We start from the raw sequence: 23185 nt of genomic DNA, 5'->3' as shown, positions 1-23185 counted from the left end.
CTAACTTGTATATAGAGCAGGAAATGAGGAGCTGTTTCAGAGGTACAAGAGGGACGACAGCCATCCACGACTGTTCTCTGACTCCTATACTCTGCTGTGTCAACAGACTGATGTCAGCTACCTGATTCAAGTAAAAGCTGCTTGAGGGAAAGAATGCATGGCTCTAAACAGGGCACACCAGTAATTTTTGAGAAGTCTTAAGATGCCTTAAAGAACAAAAAACAAAAAACTCCCAGACTTCTATTAAGTGCCGGAGATGAACCTATCTGAAAAGGTGAACCCTGCTGTCCCCTTGAGAGAGTGCTCCTACACAAGCACATCTTATACACCGGATAGCAGGCTGTAATTGTGTTTACATGCCAACCCTCCAAATGTAAACTCCTCCAGGTTAGCGGTGTCTACATTGCCCTTTAAACTTTTTCTTCAAAAGATGTACTCCATGGCGTTTGAGGTAATAAATGTTTTCATCTTGAGGACCAGACAGTACCACCTTTGCAACTACTGAGATTGTAGTTTAATAGCCTGGCTTATTTTGTTGTGTTTTTATAAACTATCGCTGAGGAAAGCTGAGAAAGGAGCCTCAATGAAGCACAAGGAGACTCGTTTCTTCCTGCTTCACAACAGATGGATCAATGTCACACACCAAAAGGATGGAAGTGTGCTCACTTATTCACTACACTTCTACTTAAGCATGTGATGACCTCACAACAGGGTCACCGTCAGGGCCACATTAGACTAAGCTAACTGAGTCAGAGGCACTTTTCTCTAAGTAGTAATGATATGTATATATAATGTCCTCATGGTCAAATAAATGATGGTAATGTTGTTAAAATCTACTGAAGGCTAATGATCCAGCTATAGTCACAGAGTCCTTGCCGTTGGCCAAACTCCCAACACCTTCCTTCCACATCTTCCAAATCTGTCCAGGTCTCCTAAACAGATCACTGCTTCCTAGCTCTTGCACTGTATTCTCACAGAGTGGCTGAAATTGAAAAGCTAACATCAAAAGCTGATGAGGATGAGGATTTGTAATGACAGCATTCATTCCTGTGATATCCTATCATTGAGAAAGAGCCACAGCAGCGACTTTTATGAAAACCCAACATTCATAGTCCATGTAGCCTGACAAATCTATTTCCAAGTATTGGTTCAAGAGAAACTGGATATAAGCTCACAAAAGACCTGAATAAGAATGCTCAAATCAGTTTACCAACAACAGCTTCTGACTGCCACGTCCAGTGTGCACAGGTGGTCCTGCTACACTTAAGCTCAGTGCTAAAGCACGTGCGCAGCATGAGCATCTGGCCGTGACCCCCATGACAACCAGCCTCCTGCGCTCCAGACAGGGTAAAATGTGGTACAGCAACAAGAGAACCAGTTAGCTTCCTAGCATCAGCTCCTGAGGAAACGGACGCTAACGGAGGACAACGATGTATTTTGATATGAGGTTAGGTGATATGAACATATGTTAAAATTCTACTAGGATACACTATTTGTCAATTCTACTGTATGTCAATTTTACCTCAAAATAAAAGAAGATGAAAACCAAGCAAACAACTGAACTCTAGTTGATGCTATGCATGCTGAAACACAAATGTGAAACAGCATTTGAGCTTAAAATATACTTCAAACATAAAGGGGGGTGAGCACAGTAGAAAACTCTTTCTTCACTGGCATTTGTAAGCCCTGAGCTCGATTCCTAGGAATTCCAATAAGGTGGACAGGCGCCCAGAGAGATGCATAGATAGAAAACAAACAAGCAAAACAAAATGTGAACTGCAGGGGCTGGCGAGTGAGGTATCGTAAAGGAGCAATCACTGGGAAGGTCTTTAATTTACTCAGTGCTTGAACATTTTCATAAAATCTTATTTTAAAAAGCTGAGGATGTAGCTCAGTGGTAGGGCACAGGCCTAGCACACTTGAAGCCCTGGGGTTTGGCTCTCCAGTACCACAAAAGAAAAAGAAAGCCCCCCTCCCCCAACCCTGCTTCAATTCTTCTACAGGGCATATTAGCCTTAGAGACTACGCTGATTTGTTGTCAGTCTCCTTGAGCAGAGTGTGGGGCTATGAGTGGAGAAGTGTTTTTCTGCTTTGTTTTGCTCTAGGCAAAGAATCAGACCTAACACATTATAAGCACTCAATAAACATTTTTTAAAAATTGCACTAGTTATTTAAAGTCCACAAATGACTGGTTTCATATAGACTTCATAAAAACTAAGATAAATTTTCATAAAAGCAAACAAAATATGTTTTGCTTTGACATTTCAAATGCTCAAGGGAAGTTAAAAAAACATTGAAGGACAGTGTTGCATGATAAAGCAATTTAATATTTATAATTTTACAAAACAAATAAACCGAAACAATTTCCCACTATACTCAAAATATAATTCTGAAATTCTATTTCCAGATTTTTAATTATAAAAGTAGTTTTGTTATTTTACATTATGAAGTATTTGTTGCTTTACTGCTAACATTGAGCACTGGGCATGTTTTGGTAGCGTGAGAGTCTGTGGCCAAGGAAGGATGTCTTACAACTACTGCCAGGAGTTTACAGTTCCAAACCCAATAGAGAAGATGCTGTCATTCCACTAGAAAGAAGTTTGGCAATAAGGAGCAGCTCCCAACAGCCACCTCACCTCTTACCAACATTGTGTAACACGTGGCCAGCAACTCCCCAAGATACAAATGACAAAATTTACATAAAGCAATTTAATATTTATAATTGAAAAAACCCAAACAAACCAGAAAACAAATTTTTGTTTCTGAGACTTGCAGAAACTGAAAAGACCCCTAAAAGGCTGAGCTATGGGGCAGACCTTACATCTGCTTTTCTGTGGTAGGAACAGCTTATCAATCTGGTAACACCCAAGCCTGCTTCAATTAACCTCCTGGGGGAAAAATGCAGAGAATTCACAGCTTCTCACTGAGCTCGCTTGTGTTGTCTTTCTTCCTAAAACATCTTGTCTTTTGACTTAACTGACAGATGGTTTCTTTACAAAACAAGCAGGGCGTTAGCTACTAACATGTTCAAAAGTAAACTTAGTTTGGTTTCGAGCCTTGCCCCCTCTGACTTGGGCAGTCTGTACTTCACTTCTCAAAAAGGCTCCATACAATGATGCCCAGCAGCACGAGGACAACAGTTCTTTATTTTTAGGAAAGTCACAATCTTAATTAGAACAAGCCCAAAGCCACTTTCTTTTCCTTTTCTGGTTAAAAACTTCACAATGATAATGTCTACATCTCAGTGTCTCCTTTCCGCTTGTCTGTGGTTTCTTCTAACTCAGTGAAAGGAAACACAACCATTATTTTGTTAAGCCAGTGTAGGCAGCACTGAGACTGACCGTAAACACATCCTGACAGGAACAGCTGCATTCAGCAGCAGGGCGCACTGCCACAGACGCAGCTTCACTACTGTCCTCGCTATTACACGTTCAGAGGACCAGGTAAGCCTCTGGTTATATACTCTGCTTCCCCTACCCCCCCCCCCCCCACCATGGTCTCTCCTGCTTTTACTTCACTGTCCTGCTCATCCACCCAGGCCCGAAGCCTAGGTCCCCCAAGCCCCAGTGCATCCCCCACCCCTAACTCTTAGAAGCTATTCAGCACTTCCCACCTCAAAGGCAGAGCTCAGTCAGCCAGCAGAACACACCATGCTGCGCGACCGCCCCCCCCCCCTTTCTGGAGCTACAGCGGTCTTTTTGAAAAGGTGGAACACAGCAACCTTTGCTGTCCTGGAACTCTTTGCAGACAGAGATCCCCCTGTCTCTGCCTCCCGAGTGCTGGGATTAAAGGTGTGCACCTAGCCGTAACAGTCCAGTCCAGCCTTCTGCCACTTCCCACTCAGAGTCAAGTGTCTTACAGAAGTTTCTAGTGTGTACACACACACACACACACACACACACACACACACACTCTCTCTGTCTCTCTCTCTCTCTCTCTCTCTCTCTCTCTCTCTCTCTCTCAGAGATAAAAAACAAAACAAAACAAAACAAACCCCTAAACCAAAACCAGGACTGAAATACTTAAAGAGGCATGGTGCAACAGGTGGCTTGTGAAGACGCAGGGGAGGCTCAGGGAAAGGGAACCAGAGAACACATCTGGGTCCAAAGTCCACAGAGATCTGTGTGCTATTCTTTGTGTGGCACACGCGTGTACATGCGTGCATGTGTGCCCATTGAGCTCCTGGGGAAAGCTTCCTGATTACTGTCCACTTTGTTCTTTTGAGACAAGGTTTCTCACTGAACACGGCTCCATAAGCTTGGCTCGACTGGCCAGCCAGCAAGGTGTGGGGATCCTCCTGCCTCTGCACCCTCAGTGCTGGGTGGAAATGTGGGCTGCCACAATTGGCTTTTTACACTGCTATCGGCAAGGCCCAGGTCTCCACTAGTGGCTTTTTACTTTTTATGTGGGTTCTGGGAACTGAAGGCAGGTGCCTGTAATCCCTTGACTGACTGAGTTTTCTCCTCAGCTTCTGTACTATCCCTTTTCTTAAACTTTTCTATAACTGAAATGATCTCCAAACAATCTTTTTAAAAGAGCAAAAAGAAACAAGTAGTTGCATCTCTCTTCTTAACTGGATGGTTTGTGAACAGTCTTCCTGTCACAGCCACACAGCGTACATGGTCAATGACTGTAGCAGAATGATAGCATACAGTTTTGAATAGGGTTGACAAGGTGTCACTCAGTCACAGAATACACCTGTTGCACTGACCCACCTACAAGAGGTGACTATAACAAGGTTCTCCTGGAGGAGGGTGGTTCTAAAACATCAGTGCTGTCTCTGCAAAGCAGTTCTAGAGGCATCGCCCAGTCAGAGGATCCCTGTGTATCAAACAATCTCAGCAAATGCACTCTGGGAAAAAGGACGGAGCATCTTCACAGATGACATGTTCTGCCCACACAGATGATGCCCGGCCTGTAAGAACTTAGTATGTCTTATTAGTGTAATGTACTGACAAGTTTCATGAGGTCCAAATTCACAGGAGTAAATATATATGTTTCAAATTATAACATTAAGCCATGACATGGTAAACTCAGTCTCTTCTCCAATAGAATCACCAATTGGGGAAACTCTTGCAGTTCTCATCCACTGCTGAATTTAAACTGAGCTACTTCCCACCTTTTCATCACATTTTATGGAAAAAAGGTTAGAGGCTTGCAAACTGCAGCTGGGTGTGTGTGTCAAGTCCAGCCCACAGATGTTTGTGTAAGAAAGCCTCAGCCTTGGTGGGTCACTGAAGGCTGCCCAAGGCTGCTTTTGCTCCACAGGAGAGCTGAGTAACTCTTGAAGATGGGAAAGCCTGCCAAGCTAAGTATCTACTGTCCAATCCTTCACAAACAAGTCCCAGACCTTTGGCATACATCTGTCTAAATTTTGATATACAGTGATCTGTAACAGCAAGACCTCCAGTACTCAGTAAAAGTTACGGGAGAGCAAAACACAGCTTATTAAGTAAAAGCGTTACATCTGTAGACCACATACCACGTACTTCATCTTTACTTCTAGGTCTGTTACTATGTACACCCATTTTACAGGGATGGTGATGCTCACTCAGATTGTGTCACCTGCCCACAGTGGGAGAAGAGGGACTTGGGTTGTAGTATGGCTCCACACTCCGAGTCTTTCAAGGGTGTGTAACGCCTTTCTCCGGCTATGGCTGGGTTCAGGCTGGCTGCTAATATTAAGAGGAGCCACCCATGGATATCAACCAGTCTTGGCCCGTCAAGTTGCAGAAGACTAGGCACATCTTCTATTGAGGTTAGTCAAGGCAGCCCAGTTAGGGGAATGGGATCCAAAGGTAGCCTTGTAGTCTGCTCCTGCTTCAGGAGTTCCACGTGAAGAGCCAGCTGCACAACTCTTAGATATGTGCACAGGGCCTAGGTCAGTCCCACGCATGCTCCCTGGTTGGCACTTCAGTCTCTATTAGCTCTGATGAGCCCGTTAGCCAATTCTGAAGGTTCCATGATTTTTGATGAGAAAACCTCCCTCATTATAATGTGCTTCGATGAGATTTTTCTGGTTGCACAACTGATTGGAAATGACACAAAAGGAGAAGGGGAGGAGGGGTGGACGAGGGAGACTTGAGGGAGAGAGAGGGCCTGGGAGGAGAGGTGGGAGGTAACATAAATAAATAACTTAATTTAAAAATAAAAATAAAAATAAAAAAAGGAGCCACAAAAGCGTGACACAGCTGAAGATGTAATAATGGCTACAAGGATCACAAGAAGCTACAGTCAATTCAGGAAGGCAGTGGACTTCCTACCTTCATTTACTTGACTAGAAAGTCATCACCATGTACCTATGCTTCCCGATGCCTTATCACTCTGTCACTCAGTTCTGGAAGTGCTGAACACAGCGCAGCAAGGCATGCCTTCAGTAAGCATTGCTTTATCTTGCAGAGTCAAAAATGCAATTATTCTATTTACTATTTCTTCCAGCGCTCTTCTTCTATAAGCTCTGGTGCCACACTTACCAAGATGTGGCACGTGGGAACTGGGGTGGTGGTGCAGAGGTCAGCACTAGCACTGGGCAGCTTCCCCAGAGCTCACAGAATGAGCTAGGTTTCGAATCTGAAGCATGAACACTGTGCCCCCATGCCTGCATTCACATGGCTGCTGGAACTCAACCTGCCATTTCATAAGTAAGGGATTTATTTATAGAACGTACTCAGGAGTAGAAATTTCCTTATAGGAAGAGAATTGGCTTCATTCCTCCCTGCTACCCCCACCCCCTCTGCCCCCTTCTGGCTTTTCCAGACAGGGTTTCTCTATATAACAGCCCTGGCTGACCTAGACTTGCTTTGTTAGACCAGGCTGGCCTTGAACTCACAGTGATCCACCTGCCTCTGCCTTCCGAGTGCTGGAAATAGGCTTTTAACTAAAAGGAAACTACTAAGGAATTCACTTGCTTTTAGAACGAAGTATAAAATCAATTTTACTGTTATAAAAGAAATAAATTATTCACTATTCAGAGAGAAGACTTGTATGATAAACAAATTTCTTTGAAATAGTGTCAAATTTGACCTATAAAAATAAGTTTTATCTATTTTGTTTTCCAGCTGGTTAAGGTTACAAACAGAACTCAGCTGCTGTTCCACTTGCTTTATTACACCAAGTAAGCCAGATGCGCACAGATGCTGGGACCTGGGCAACTAAGGAAACTGGGGCAGTGTGACATGGCTTGGATGAAAAAGGTGACACATCTGTGTAGTTACTTTTTTTTTTCAGACTAACACTAAAAGCAGCTGCACACAATTTCCTTCATTAAAGGACACCTAGTTACCTGGCTTCAGCAAGTCATAACCCATTAGAGTCCTCTCTTACATGTGTCAACATCAGTATATTCCCACAGCAGCTTTTAAAGGCCTGACCATCTCAAAAAATCCTGTTTTCTGCATTTGCTCAAACTTATTCCATGTTTATTAATTCTAATTAAACACAGAAGAAAATAAGTTTCTGATAATTTCAAATTACTAATTAGCTTAATATGTGATACAACTGTTTTTGTTTTTAATGGCATATAAAAATAATTTCTGGGGCTGGAGAGATGGCTCAGTGGTTAAGAGCACTCTGACTGTTCTTCCAGAGGTCGTGAGTTCAATTCCCAGCAACCACATGGTGGCTCACAACCATCTATAATGTGATCTGATGCCCTCCTCTGGCCTGCAGATGTGCATGCAGGCAGAGCTCTGTATACACAATAACAAATAATAAATCTTTAGAAAAAATTTCTGACTCTAGTAGAATATTTTTCAACAGTCAAGAAGGGCATGTAAAAGGCCTACTGTTTCATTTTAATCAAATGTATTACAGGGGAAAAATCACAAAAGGCAAGGACCGTATACAGAATCTTCTGGTATGTGCTCATTGCCGAGGGTGATGGGAACTTAACTGTAGGTAGTAAGAAAGCCTTTGACATCAATCTTCATTATCAGATCAAAGAAATGGAAATGAATGCAAAAAAGTTTAATTCAAGTAAAGGACTTAATTGTGAGAATACATGATTTACTCTAATTCTCTTGCTTCAAAGGGTAAACTTTCAGGACTTCAAGTCGGCTTATTTTCTCTCTTTCTTTTCTTTTCTTTTTTCTTTTTTGGTTTTTCCAGACAGGGTTTCTCTGTGTAGCTGTGACTGCCCTAGACTCACTTTGTAGACCGGCTGGCCTTGAACTCACAGCAACTTGCCTGCCTCTGCCTCTCCAGTGCTGGGATTAAAGGCATGCGCCACCACCAGCCGGCATCAAGCCGGCTTATTTTCATTGCACTGAGTGGCAACTTGGCTGCAGCAAACTATTTCTCATCTTTAAAAAAGAGGGAACTTGGAAAACAGAGCCCTCACACTGTCTAATTTCTCTTATGAAGTTTAAGCCCCTCGAGGGAAAAGACACCACAGTCTTAGCACCACACTTTGAGAATGTAGCTCAGTGTGCAAGCTGGTGCACTCTGCCCAGGACTCAGGCAAGCTCCTGACATCCTCTCGGGCTTACGTTTGGCTCATTACAACTTCTCATGCCCTCTCACTCCCAAAACACAAATGCTGAGTGCCATTTAGGATACAACATTATTGGGGGGCTAAGTTTTCTCAGAACTATTTTTTTTTTCTGAGACAGGCAGCCCTGAACTAAGTTGACAGCAAAAAGGGTTTTAACTGAGGTGACAGTAAAAGGGGACATTACTGCCCAATGGGCAGAGGGTCTATGGTAGCTAGCCTTCAAGACTAATCTGAGATACAACTGCTTCTTGGTATTCAAAATCCTGGCTGATGTGTGAGCATCAAGGTAAGAATGACCCTGTGCCATTTCCAGGATTAGGTAACTAGAGACTAGACTTTGGGTACGCTCTCAGCCTCTCTTGGGTCCTATGCTCTGAAGGAAGCCAGATGCTATGCAAGTCATGCTAGTAGCCAATGGAGGCTTGGATGGTGATGGACAGAAGCCATGGGCTGAGGATGTGAGTCTGGAAGCAGTCTGCAAGCAAGCAGTGTTGGCAACTCTGAAGGACTCTTCTGAACGAGTGTCAGAACTGCCAGGAAAGTGGCTCCTAGACCCTGTGAAACCATGAGATTATAAATGTTTGATATTTCAAGCTGCTAACTTTGAGATAGTTGCATGGTAACAGATAACACATGTTGATACTTATTCTTTGCTGTCCTAACAAAAGCCTAAATACCACAATAGTTTTGGAACTGGTCCACTGACCCAAGAGCTCATTAGCGAAGAAGACACCAAAAAAGCCTGGCAGTGTGTCTCATGGCTGTGCAGGTGAAGGCATAAAAACAAAAGCATATACACTCAAGCAAGGGGCAGAAAGTTTATGCTTTTGCCTTTAGATTTGTGAAAAGTGGAAATTTTACCTAGTGAGCTAGATGTTGGAACTAGGGAGACTTTCTGAGCCAAAGTTAGAATTTTTTTTCCGGTATACATAGTAATAAATAAACATAAGTAAATCAGGGACTCTTAAAACAAGAGCAGGGTGATGGTTTTGAAAAATTGCAGTGCCTCCCTACAAATAAACCAAACATTTGGAAATGGATGCTGAGCCAACCCCCCACCCCCAAACCAAAACACAATCAATCAAATAAGCAAGCAAACCCTGGCAATGCCAGAAATCCGGGTCCAAAAGGCATGCTGAGTTCTGGTCTTTCTTGTGACAGGGTCTCGTTATGTGGCCCAGGCTGGCCTTGGTGGGGATCTTCCTTCCTTAGGTCCCAGACATTGGGAGCACAGGTAAGGGCTCCGAGGGTACATTAGCCCAGAGTTTGTCAGTAAGGCAGGAGTGTTGCCTCTCAGCAGGACTAATCAAGGTATGATCTAAAGAAGTTTACTCTCACAAGCCAGGTGTACACTAGGACGTGGCTGATGCAAGCAGAAGGCTTAGGAATTCAAGGTCACCCTAGACTGCACAGCCAGTTCAAGGCCAGAATGGGCAAAACCAAATAAGTAACTTAATCACACAAATGGTTTCAACTAATAGAACTCAATACAATTTGAAGAAAACTCATGAAGTTTTTTTTTTTTTTTTTTTTTAAAGAAGACTGGTCTCTTGGACTGCAAAGAGACAAGAAATAGTAAAAAACGGAGACCCTTAGAAACCTAAATATTGGGCTGAGAGTTGGCTCAGAGATTAAGCATACTGACTGCTCTTCCAGAGGTCCTGAGTTCAATTCCAGAAACCATATAGTGGCTCACAACCATCTATAATGTGATTTAATGACCTCTTCTGTCATGCATGTAGGCAGAGCACTGTATATGTAATAAATAAATAAATCTTTTTTTAAAAGCCCAAATATTGGCAGAAAGCAAACAATGGGACTTGGCTGAAAATGTGGCTCAGTATTACATGTTGGAGGAAGCAGGTAATAATAAACTTCTTTATTTTTAGCTTTCTAGGTCAAGAAGAATTATGCTCATGAGCAACTCTCAACTGTACTGAAACTGACTTAGGTAAAGACACTAGACTTCAAGCTCATACTGTAGTAGGGTGAGCCTTGGGGGACTTTGGGCAGAGGGTAGTAAGAATGTGGAAGGCGTGTGAAGCCTGTGGTGACATCTCAGTCCTGGCCATGTATAAAGCCCTCTTACATTTTGCCTGGGTGGATTATGTGACCAAGAGCATATTAACAGCATATAAATTCTGAAATCAGATCATAGAAGACTGTGGCCCTTATTCACCACTCTTATTTGGGGGAAGAGAGGTGCTCTGGTGAAAGGACATCTACGTTACGGCTCCAGGCCAGCAACATGGAGATAAGCCAACTCTAGATCCTCAGCCCTCAGTACCAAAACATACAGTTCAAGCTGGCAAACCCGGGGCTAATTTGTTGTCGAACAAGTACAGATTTACAGGGGTTTCTTCTATTGGTGCCCCTCCAAGTCTTATAAGTTCTTTCTTGTCTCTCCTTAATAAACCTAGCTCTGCTGGAGCAACAAACAACAGGAGAGAAAGGCAGGAAGAGCAAAGGAGCAAAGGGAAGGGGAACAAGTGGAGACAGCAGTCAGATCATGCCGGGGCCGTTCACATCACACAAAGGGGCTCTGTACCTTCCTCTATGGGAAGAGTGACCACAAACCTTCCCAACAAAGTGCTCTAACCTCTGTACAGAGATTCTTAAAACCTCCCTCTCTCCTCACCCCGTTTAGACATCTAATAACTTTTTCATAATGCATTGATGCACCCAACACATCGCATGGGAAACTGAGCACACAGTTAAAGAAGCAATTTATCTGAATTGACTTTCTTGCCCAGTAAGCAATGCTTCTGAATCCATTATGTCATATTAAATCATTAATAAAACCAGACCTGGCTAGGTCTACAGAGGTTCAGCAGGTAGGAACACCAGCTGCTCTTCTAGAGGACCCAGGTTTGAGTCCCAGCACCCACACTGCAAGCTCACCACCATCTGTTTTCCAGGGGATCTGACAGAAGTGGGGGATACAGTGCCTCTGAGGCCAGATACATATGTGTGGCATAACCACAGGCAAAACAAACATAAACTTAAAATAAATTTTAAAAAAGGAGGGGGGCTGGAGAGATGGCTCAGAGGATAAGAGCACTGTCTGCTCTTCCAAAGGTCCTGAGTTTAGTTCCCAGCAACCACATGGTGGTTCACAACCATTTATAATGAGATCTGATACCCTCTTCTGGTGTACATGTAAGCAAAACACTGTATATCTTTAAAACAATAACAAAAAAAGACATACCTGTATAAAAATCAAAGCCCACTGATTTATTAAAACACTCCACAACCAATAATCCTCTTCGTGATTTAAAGCTGTGGCATTTTAAAAACTACTGAACACTTCTGTACTTCAAGGACTAAAACCAAAAGAAGTTAAAATGATCTTGAGTCCTTACACAGAAATATTATAACAAAGTGATAATGCTTAAAGAGGTTCTGAGCAAGTCCAAAAAGAATATGCCATACAGCGCTTACATACTAGCTGCATTCCTGGAAAAAGCAGTTATGTCTCAAAAGCACTCCCTCCTGCCCCCCAACCTCTGAGAAACATGGTACTAGGGCCTAGGTGCAGTTAATTCACATACAAATTTTATCTACTGGAATGTTCTGTGGGACTATTTTTGTATTGTGAGATGTATAAAAGCCACCTCGTAATAACTGCAGTAATACCTCAGTAACTGTGACAACTGAAAAGCAGCCTCCAACACTTCCAGAAAGTCCCAGGTAGGAAGACAGTTAAACCTGCTGAGAAGCGATGTAGAGAATGAAGGCGAGGTCTCAGATATTCCACAACGACCCATAAAGGCACACTTCCTGAGCACTGAAACAGCTGTGCTATGGGAAACTCTTGTGCAGGTTGTTATGAGGCGTGGTGGTGCACTGCTGTCATCACAGCACTGGGAGGCAGCGGCAAGAGCCCCTCCCCTCAGCAGGAGACTTATGGCACCTTTCCATGTTCAGGGTCCGAGAACTTGCACCCAGCGGAGCAGCCGTTCCTCAGGCTTCCTCCATCTGACTGCAGCACGGTGCGCTCACAGCTCAGCCTCTGGTTCGGGCTATATAAACTGTATTGCAGACATGAGAACCAACAGGGCGGTTCTGGCTCTGCCCTGCACTCTGCTCTCAACAGCAGCTAAGGTGACCCAATCCTTCTATTTTCCCTGACCTCTCCAATTCTTCCACTTCCAGTTTCCATGTGTTGATCTAACTGGTTCTGCAGTGTCTCCCAAGCAGTGCTCATGCAGCTGTCTTTCTTATCGCCCACACCTACAGGGAGGGCACCATTTTCCTTGATTTCCACAGCTAATCCACCATGTTTTGTTGCTGTTGTCCTTTCATACAACCATGTTGTTCTAGAGCCAGCCAGAGACCACCACATTCCCGTGCCACATCCTGCTATCATTCCTGAGAGTGTCCGCTCCTATAATCACCAGTACCATGACTCTTGCAGGCACTCCTCCCCTGCCCCCCCCCCCCCCCCCGCCAAGGTCTCTCTGTGTAGCCTTGGCTGTCTTGTACTCACTTTGTAGACCAGGCTGGCCTTGAACTCACAGAGACTCACCTGCCTCTGCCTCCCAAGTGCTGGGATTAAAGGCGTGTGCCACCACCCCCAGCCTTCTCTCAGGCACTTCTATGATTACTCCTGAGGTTCTACTCCACAAAACTGGCTTTTACCAATAACTATACCTCTAAAATCTAAACACAAGCATCCTGTTCTTTACTTGCCTGACTTGGTTCCTTTCACCCACTCATGCATTCCTATTCTCGAAACAATCAATTTCCAGAGCCTTCCATTCCAGTAGGCCTCATATTGATTTTTACTACCCATTAATTAGCCCCCTACATCTTCTTCCTCTGCTTTACTTAATTTACTTCATAAATACTTATGATTTCACCATTCTTCACATCCTCTTCTGTATTTGCCGGATGAACTTCAACCTGAGATAAACCTATTGTCTACATTTTGTACCAAAAGTTAAGTTGGATGCTTGATTCTCATTGAGTGGTCCAAGCTATCATTTTTAAATGATCACAAATCCATCAATCCTTTTACATTTTCCCGGGAAGTTTTGTCTTCCCTTAGATTTCAGGTTCCCTCCTCACTAGTGATGACCTCACTTGCTATGTCACAGAGAAACTAAGTTTAGGATATGTGGCCTCATCCTCATGACCAGTTCAACTAACTAGCACTGCCCCATAGCTTGTCTTCCTTCCTTAGAAGAGGGGGTGTTCCTTCTCCTGACTAGTGACCAACTCCCCTGTCAAAGGGACCCTGGAGGGACAGAGTTATCAAGAGCAGAGCCACTGAGTTAGAGAAGATAGGATCTTCTCATCTTTATAAACAAAATCATTGTTATATTAACTGGAGTACTTTGCTGTTCCTTATACCTATAAATGCTTTTATCTACTCATGTGATTACCGAATGGGCCACATTTTTCTGTTCTTTGAGTGTTTGGTAATTTTTCCCCCTTTCTGAGACAGAGCCTTGAACACTATGGAGTCCAGGCTGATCTCAAACTTGAAGCAATCCTCCTGCCTCAGCTTCAGTGTGTTAAAATTACAGGTGTGCCTCAGCATGCCTAACCCCATCCTGGTGACTGGAGCTGAATGCCAAATGCTGAGTTTTAGGCTGCAGGCTATTTGAGTGTCAGCCACAGTGTGGTCTTTGCTCTGCAACACAAGTTGTTTTAACCTCAGATTCATTTGAGCCTAGTGCTCCATCTTTCCACGCTCAGAACGGTAGCTTAGAACAACACTGGCAAAAGGTCTCCAGAGTGCTCTTCCAGATTGATGTCCTTCCTGGCCAGGCTGGGTAACATTTCTGGCCCTAGGTTTTGAGAACCATCTCTCCTCCCACAAACTTGAAGTTCCTCATCAGCTTAGATCAGCTTCAGGAAAGCTGGCACTCTTTCTGTGCGGCCTTTGTACATCACTCAAACTCTGAATGAATTCTGTCTCAACACATTGTGCTGCAAGGCTGTATTTGGGATTTCTTCCTTGTGCTGTGACCACAAACCAATCTGAGGCTCAGCTTTCTTTATCTCCCTTGTCTGAGTTAGGACTTTGTAACACATTTTTATAAATCATCTGCAGACCTCAGAGTCCCTTCCAGTTTCTACTCTGATTTCTTACCCTGCCTTTTATAGCAAATGTATTTATTCCAAGCACCTCCTGTACTTGCTATGTTCCCCCTTTCCCCTTTTATTATTTCTCTAACAAATATTCCTTTCTATCACTCAGTGGAACAAGCCCACAGCACAAAGTCAACCATGTAACCTTTCCCATAGTCTTGGCTGCACCTGCCTCTAACAGTTCTTGAGTTGTAGGCCGTAACTTTAAATACCAAGTGTGTGCTAAAGTCTATTAGTGAAGCAGTACTATTAGTTACAATTTCCCTTGCTTTTACAAAACATTAGAGAAATGCATCCTAAGACTGGAAAGGCTCCTTTTGTTTCACAGGTTAGGAGGATATAGGCTATGATGTGGGAAGGGGGAGAGGGTGGCTGGAGGACCTGGTTACAGTCGCGTGTTCCAAGATGTTGACCAAGGAAGACAGGTCAGCTAGACGTGAGACAGGAAGGGTTGTTTCAAGCCTGGATGCCCAATGACTCACTTCCTCAAGCGACATCCCACCTCCTAAAGGTTCCATATACCCTCAAACAGCTTCAACCTCTGGAGTTCCAGAGTCTAAATACACAAGCCCCATGGGAACACTCCCTACCCAGCCACTCTTGCCCCAAAGGACTTCCTCTCCACATGGGGTTTCAGAATGAGCTGGGGGGGGGCGGGTGGTAGTGTATGTTGCTCCTTTATATGAAACCTGATTTCAAAGTACTTTCAAGTCCTCACCCCTGAGCACTTATGGGCCTCATGGTGCTGTGGTCACACGGGTCTTCTTTGGTTACCGTCCCTGGACTGTCTACCTGAAAGGTCTTCACAGGGCTGGGTCAGTCTCACCATTCAAGTCTCAGCTAAGTGTGCTTGGACCACTGCTTAAAAAAACTGTCTCCCTTTTATCTGGAATCCTGTGGTTTTGTCTCATTGCCACTTAAGGATTATGCTAAAAGTTTACTTTTTATACCTTCCTTCTCATCCAGTCATTATTAAATACTGACATTTACTACATGCCAGACACTACTTCAGACCCTAGAAACACATCCATGTGCAACTGAAACACAATTCCCACCCTCATAGAGCCAAGAGGCTGGAGAGCAAGACCTACATAGAACACCCTTTCGTGGCCACTGCTGCACTCACAAGGCTCACTTGTTTCCCAGAACATGCAACATTTGCTACTCAAGGGGACAAAATGCACTTAGCTCTGTTACTGTCTGCACAATGCCTCTCACCTCAAGTATCCCAAAACAATGACCAAATTTTTGCTTTATGTTTCAAAACTACTATATTTATATTTTGTTTTAACCTCAGACATCTTTTACTGATACATTATTTATGTTATTTGAGGGGGCTGGAGAGATGGCTCAGTAGTTAATGGCACTGACTGCTCTTCCAGAGGACCCAGGTTCAAATCCCAGCACCCATAACAGCTCACAACTGTCTGTAACTCCAAGATCTGACATTCTCACACATGCAGGCAAAACAATGCACATAAAATAAAGGTTAAAAAAAGTTATATGAAACTGTGATTACAGAACACTAGCTCTAACCCCAATTTCTCAACAATAATCAAAAGTACTCAATGACTATTTCATCCATTTATTTCCTATATATCCTTCAAAGCTTGGCTTTAAACTTGAGCCTTCTACGACTAAAGCAGAACCAGTTATCCACGAGCCTTGACTAACTTTTTGTAAATGATAGGCAAATGACGCCATTAATTAACTCAAGACTTAAGGCACAATATTACCTTAGCAGGAAACTATTACAGGTCAGGACCTTGTCTTTCTTAGCTAAGAAAACATGGTCTTAGGTATACCCACCCAAGAGACAGCTCTGACTGGACTAAACTTATTTTCTACCTAATTCCCAGTTTTTATTTACTTATTTATTTCGTTTTTCGAGACATGGTTTCTCCATGAAACAGCCCTGGCTGTCCTGGATCTTGCTTCGTAGAGCAGCTGGCCTTGAACTCAGAGGTCTGCCTGCCTCTGGGTGCTGGGATTAAAGGTATGTGCTACCACACCAGGCTTAATTCCCAGTTTTAATAATCACCTAAATTTAAAGACAGTTTTTTACAACTGTATTATGGAACTCTTTTAGGGAGGAGAACACATTTTATACCAGTTAATCATTGACTTCTGATTACATAAATGTTAAACTACTTTTGAGCACCAATAAAAGGTCATTCTAAAAACTAACTAGCATTTGGCAATGGCATGCATGTGTTCACCATTTTTATACATGCCTTCTTTACTTCTCAAAGCTACCTCGTAATGTGGAGCCACACTAAGTTCATCCAGTGAGGGTAAGTGGCTGGTTAAAGGACTCAGTCCAGGTGCATTTTCGTAGCATGTAAGTGCTATTTGGGTTCTGAATTATGAAACTAATTCATTCCAATTCATACAAAGCCTGGAACTGGGAAAAAAAAATCACCCACAAGACATTTTAAATTGTTAGGTGTATACTTGCTAATACTAAGGGGAACATATTACTGACTTATTTCAGGAATCCATTGCAAAATTCAGTAAGCCATGTCACAATGCACCTCCAAAGCTAAAGCAAGCTTTTTAAAGTTAACATCGTATTGTTCAAGAATTCATTTCTGCACTCAATCAAGGCTGCAACCCAGACAGAATATCACAAACTTCTCAAGGCCAGGAAATTTATTATCTATTTACAACATGGCAACAGACAGTGACTGTTGGATGGAACTTAATTACTGCAGTTAAAAGTACAGAGCCGGGCATCCACTAAGTTTAAAGTACTCTAACAGCCTAGTTACTTATCACCACGGGCTTTCAGAAAGTTAACAAAATGTGCGGAAGGCAACATCATCAGGAATCACTGGACACAAACCAGTGGTTTCCTTATAGCCTGACATACTCTCGTAGAAAGCCACTGCCTCTTCTTTCCCTTCGGCAACAGGTCTCATTCTTCACCACAAAGCAGTTTCGACCTCATTCTCACCCTCTGCAGGGCTACAGACAGGAGCCACCATGCCTAACTTTAGAAGCAACATTTTTAATGGTCCAAAACTTAGTTTAGAAGTTAAAAATACTCTTCTATCTCTAAAAGTTCTATTACACTTTTCTATCACTACTATGTACCCAGAAGCAACTTGTTTTACTAATTCCAATATAAAATCTCAATTCCTTGTGTGTTATCTAATTCTAAGAAGTAGAAACACAGATGTAGTCAGAATCAATGTTCTCATGTGTACAAAGAACATTTATTAACAACAAAACCTGCTGAGCATGGTGGTACATGCCTTTGATCCCAGGGAAGGGGTGTGTGTGTGTGTGTGTGTGTGTGTGTGTGTGTGTGTGTGTGAGTTTAAGGCCAGCCTGTTCTACAGAGAGAAACTGTGTCTCATAAAATGAAAACAAGTAAACAAGCAATCTTTAAAAACTGGTCTGTGAAGTAAGGCATTGTGACACATGCCTGTAATCCCAGAACTTGGGGAGGCTGAGGCAAGCGAACCTATCTCTGTAAGTTTGAGGCCAGCCTGGTCCAGGACAGCCAAGGCTACACAGAATCTGTCTTGAAAAGCCAAAAACAAAAGACAAACAAACAACTAAGCTATGGAAATGAAAAGACAGTCAGGACTGTCACACAGAGAAACCAACCAACCAACCAACCAACACAACCCCAAAACAAAACAAAAGCCTTTACACAACCAAATAAAGCTCATTCTGTTTTTAACAGAACACTGGTATAATATTCAATCCTTCCTGAGACTTGCAAGCTTTTACAAAGTCTTCTATCCCTTGTTTCCTCTGTATTTAAACAGTGCTGTTAAACAAAGTTCCAGTAATGAAAAGAAAATGTAACTTGGTAAAAAATTTTATTGCTGATTCACAAATAACCCACAAAACTTCCTTTAGATACAAAAGCCATCCATTTTTATTGTAATTTCTTTTTTAAAAAAGTTGAGATATAAACTAACCCCAATATTGAACTGCATAATAAAGTGGGAGTTAACCTCACTGACTCTCTGTGATCTCAACAACCTTGTCTCTAGATGAAAAGATGGTCTATGACTACTGCCGGTATTCCTACAGAGCTTGGCTCCCAAATGAAGATATAAAAGATCCAGAAAGAACACGTTTAACAGTATTTGAGGCAACCTGGTATGGATATTTTCCATAGGTCCTCTTTATAGTTTTTTCTTTAGTCTCTTTTTGGATTGTCTACTTATTATTGTCCCTCTATTAGATTTATTTTAAAAACAACTGCCATACTGAGATGAAATAAAGTTCCCATTAAAATTTCAAGAAAGTATAAGCCTTGTCCTTTGAAAAACACGTCCCCAATTCTCACATGCTTATGGAGGGGATTCACCAGCTTCCAGAACAGCACCTCTGAACCCCAGCAGGAAGCTTCTAATCAACTCAGGGGTGACTGTCTACTCCTATAATCCTGGCAGACTGGAGTACAGGAGTTCATGGCAAGCCTCAGTGCCCTGACATCTCTCAAGTAAGCAAAGATCATCAGCAATAAAGGAAACTTCTACTGAAAATTAAACTTTGTTTTCTCAAATACCTTTGTGTCTAGATCCTTTGCTGTCTAATGCAAAGTGCCAGGTTTTCAGCGCCTTCCTAACCCAGCCACCTGCAGCTTCTTCTGTCTTTGGTTGTGAGCCTAGTCTTTAATGGCTGAACCATCCAGCCACCTGCAGCTTCTTCTATCTATCTTTGGTTGTGAGCCTAGCCTTTAATGGCTAAACTATCTCTCCAGCCCCATCTGTACTTTCTTAATTCTGCTTCTGTAACAATGGGTATTTTGCTTCACTTGCAAAACTGTTGACAGAATGGAAAAAAAAATGGGTGAATTTTGGAGCTTTAGACACAAGAGATAAACTTGGTTTAACATGCTAAGGACAAAAAACAAAAACAAGCACAACCCCATAGCTTTCTTTCAAAAGGAAATCAGAGTTTCAAGCTTATCACTTAAACTGTCAAACTTATTTTTATGAAGCTGAAAAATGACCTCTCAAAAAATTTTATATTAGCTTTTTATATTAGGAATATGTGCATATTTCCAATTTTTTCTTACCTTAAGAAAATTTTAGAAGAAAACCAAAACTGTCTATAAATCCTTTACTTGGGTATGGTAACACTATACCAGACAGGAATGAAGGCGAGACAAGGCAGGACTTCAAGATTGTTGTGCCTAGTTAGATTCCTATAAATCTACAGGGTTGGATTATGGTAACTAGATTCTATTCTTTCACTCTCAAGAGACCACATGGCTAATTTCAATTCAGTATCATCTTATTCCAATTAGTTCAAGTATCACACCCAACTCAGTCTAGCCAGGTAACAGGCTACATCTCCACTCCTCAGAAATGACGGCCTGTTCCCCTAAGTGCTCTCTGGAAAAGTTAAAGTAGCTCCAATTTGCCAGACACCACTTTAAACACAACTAGTTAAAACCTGCAAATGTTTCTGTACAAGTAAACTATAAAGTTCCAATTTTAATCACTTAAGTCAATTGTTAAAAAAAAAAACAAAACCATCCAATAGTGTTAAATCTCTTTGGAAAGGTATCTTCCAGTTGTAAGTAAAACTGTGGCACAGTTAAGGCATTATAGATAATAAGATTACATAATTAAGAGATGCTAAATGACAACAGCACATCCACCCTTCACTTATTTTTTTAAACTTGTCTTTTTTATTCTCCCACTCTTACAACATTCACTTTTCTCATGAAGTTACTAGTCTATTGTTTTTCTGAGCTTTGAAATTTACAGGTGACTCTAAGTACAAAATTTCCATCAACTGTTACTTTTTGAATTAGCAAGTTGCTACTTATTACACTATATGAATTGAAACACTAAATCCCCAACATTTACAATTTAGTCACTTCAAGCACTACAATCCAGTTATTTTTCAGTTTTACAATAAAGTTTTTAAGTGGAGCAACAATTTACTTTTACCTTCCAAAAAGTGTGTGTGTGTGTGTGTGTGTGTGTGTGTGTGTGTGTGTGTGTGTGTGTGTGTGTATCATCACTTACTTAAACTTGTCTCTTAAAAAATTAAGCATACTAGCTGGGCATGGTGGCACACACCTTTAGTCCCAGCACTTGGGAGGCAGAGGGAGGTGGATCTCTGCGAGTTCAAGGCCAACCTGGTCTACTTAGAAAGTACAGGACAGCCAGGACTAAAAGAGAAACCCTATCTCAAAAAACCAAAATCCAAACCAACCAACCAAACAAACAAAAACAAAAAACAAACCCAAACCAAACAAAAAATGTAATTAGGTCAATATGGCCATCTTTTTTGAAAGGTATTGGGGTTATGAACCCAGGTCCTTCCACTAGGTAAATGCTTTACCACAAAAGTAGGGTCTTAATCCTTTGCTTTTGAATTCATTTTTTGTAGGATTTTTTTTTAAAAGGTTTTTCTTGGACTCGCTTTTGTGACTAGGCTGGCCTAGAACTCACAGCTTCCCAAATGCTGGGATTAAAGGCGTGCACTACCACACCTGGATTTTGATAGGATCTTGATATATTCCCTGGGGTGGCCCCAGCCTTCAGAACACAGGTTTCTGCTACCGGGTTTAATTTTTGTTCAGGTTTTATTACTAAGGCTGGTAGAACAGAAGTACACTGAGAAGTTATCCTCCCAGTGCTAAGAGGTTTCTAAACTGACTATGGCGACTTACACCTAATCCCAGTACCCACAGGCTAAGGAGGGGGACAGTGTATTTGAGGCAAACCAGATCCAAACCTAGATTCTTTAACCACAACAACTATTATAAGGCAACAATTATATCCTTAGGTAGTTTTACAAGAGATACAATTCTGCAGATGTATTTTTTTTTAAATCATGAAATGTTTCATATAAAGCAGTAGATAAGACACTTCGTCTAAATCTGTTTTGTCTAATAGAATCCTATACACCCATGAAGTTGGATTATGATAACTAGATCCTATTTCTAACAGTCTCAAGACTGAGGCTAAATTAAAAAGCCATACTTCTCCTTAAACTAGCCAGGCAGGTCAGGTCCTAGGTTACAGGCGCTGGCAGGAAGCATGTGCCTGCGGATGAACTTCACTTTAGCTCTTTACTCCAAATTACATTATGCTTAGCACTTTTCAATGCTGTACAACATACTACTGCCAATACTGAGGCTTACAGAGCCTGTCACTCGTGGCTTGGCATACAGGATTGTGGAGCAGTTTGTTTCCAGAGGATTTCAAAGTTTTCTATTAAGACATCTACGATTCATCCATAATACAGTTTTGGTTGGTTGTGACTTGAAAAATTCTAAAGCAGATGATGGAAAAAGATACTCTGAAGGGGAAAAAGAAATCCCCATATCTAACAAAAGTTGGAACTTCACCGGCTAAAACCCAGTGACAGCCACTGCACACTGCCAAAATTGTTTCCGTGAACAAAAATGATCTGTAAATGTTAACATGCATTGACAGAGCCTTCAGGTGAGCTGAGCTCTCATTTTAGGTCGTAGCTCTTGGGGCTGTCTGAAAGACTCAGATAAGCAAGACTTAACTCTGTTGCTAAAGTGCTGTGGGTCTTGCTTAGCTAATGATTTCCACCTTAGATGCACAAGAGCTACAAATTAATCCCTCGAGCAGGGTAACACCAGCACCCCAACTTGAAAGTAGTATCTGTAAAACTTACATAGAGAAACAAAAATAAAACAAAAAGACAAGATGCTGCAGTCACAAGTACTTTAATTAAAAAAAAAAAACAAAAAACAAATCACTTATTTTAAAAGTAAACAGTGTTGCCATTCTACTCTAGGTTGATACAAGTCAAAATAAAGAGCACTGCTCTCACAGACAGTAAGCTGCTGAATCAGAAGGCTACACCCCACACACCTCGGCTACTCCAACCACTTAGCACTCAGCTGTGAGTGAGACTCAAGACCCTCCACCCCGAAGGAACATTTGACTGTCAAAGCTACTTTACTTTAAAAGGTTAAACAACCCAAGCAGTTTAAAGAGTTTTATTTTGAAAAACATTACAGAGAATAGGAAATTCTTACAGTACCATCAAAAGTATTACAGTACAATTTTCCACAACAAAATTGGAGCACAAAAGTCCATGGGAATCCTCGACTTCCTTGAACTGTCAACACACTGCACCCTGTATAAGTGGCTGTACCTGGAAACCAATGTATGCAAGTCCTTAGAATTACAAGTCATCAAGTTATAATGTTAACGATCTGGGGGAAATGACAGGAAGATTCTATTATCTCTGTGTCTGGACCCAACTTCCACAGCAAGTTAAAGGCCACAGCTACAGTAAGTCATCTATTAGCTGTATAGACAATAAAGTAATTACCGCAGCCCAATCCAGTTTGGAGATCTTACTGTTAGGACCTCTGGGAAGAATTCACTCAACTTCAGCTCTGCTATTACTGGGAAAGGGGCCTTCGAGCGCATTTAAACCAGGCCTTCCCAATGTTTACTTTGAAACCAGGCGAACCTAAATTTGATTTACAAATGACTTAAAAAGTTGCAGCCTTTAGAAACTGAGTAACGAACTGTAAACAAATCTGCAACATTGTCTCAAAGATCAAAAAAAAAGTAGGGGACGTCTTCTTTTTTATTTATTTATTTTTTAAACCTGCGGGAT

General features: G+C 42.0%; 1 protein-coding gene across 5 annotated transcripts in view; it reads right to left on the bottom strand.

Moving 5' to 3' along the window:
- The window catches only part of EPC1 (enhancer of polycomb homolog 1), an 83227-nt gene that overhangs the window by 31497 nt on the left and 28545 nt on the right, over positions 1–23185 (bottom strand). The window contains exon 1 of one of the 5 annotated variants that reach the window (XM_084781957.1): positions 13184–13533. The exons of 2 other annotated variants lie outside the window; for them this stretch is intronic. Coding sequence is in view for 1 of the 3 variants with exons in the window: in XM_084781959.1 (XP_084638085.1) it covers positions 22679–22711 (33 nt within the window). In the remaining 2 variants the exon portion in view is untranslated. Of the gene's footprint in view, positions 1–12127; positions 12777–13183; positions 13534–22538; positions 22712–23185 lie in introns of those variants that run through there. 2 more of the 5 variants (XM_084781958.1, XM_084781959.1) reach the window with 2 other exon arrangements.

This window comes from Acomys minous, assembly GCF_964271855.1.
Source record: "Acomys minous genome assembly, chromosome: 5".
Classification (NCBI taxonomy): Eukaryota; Metazoa; Chordata; class Mammalia; order Rodentia; family Muridae; genus Acomys; species Acomys minous.
This window is presented reverse-complemented; position numbering and strand designations above follow the sequence as displayed.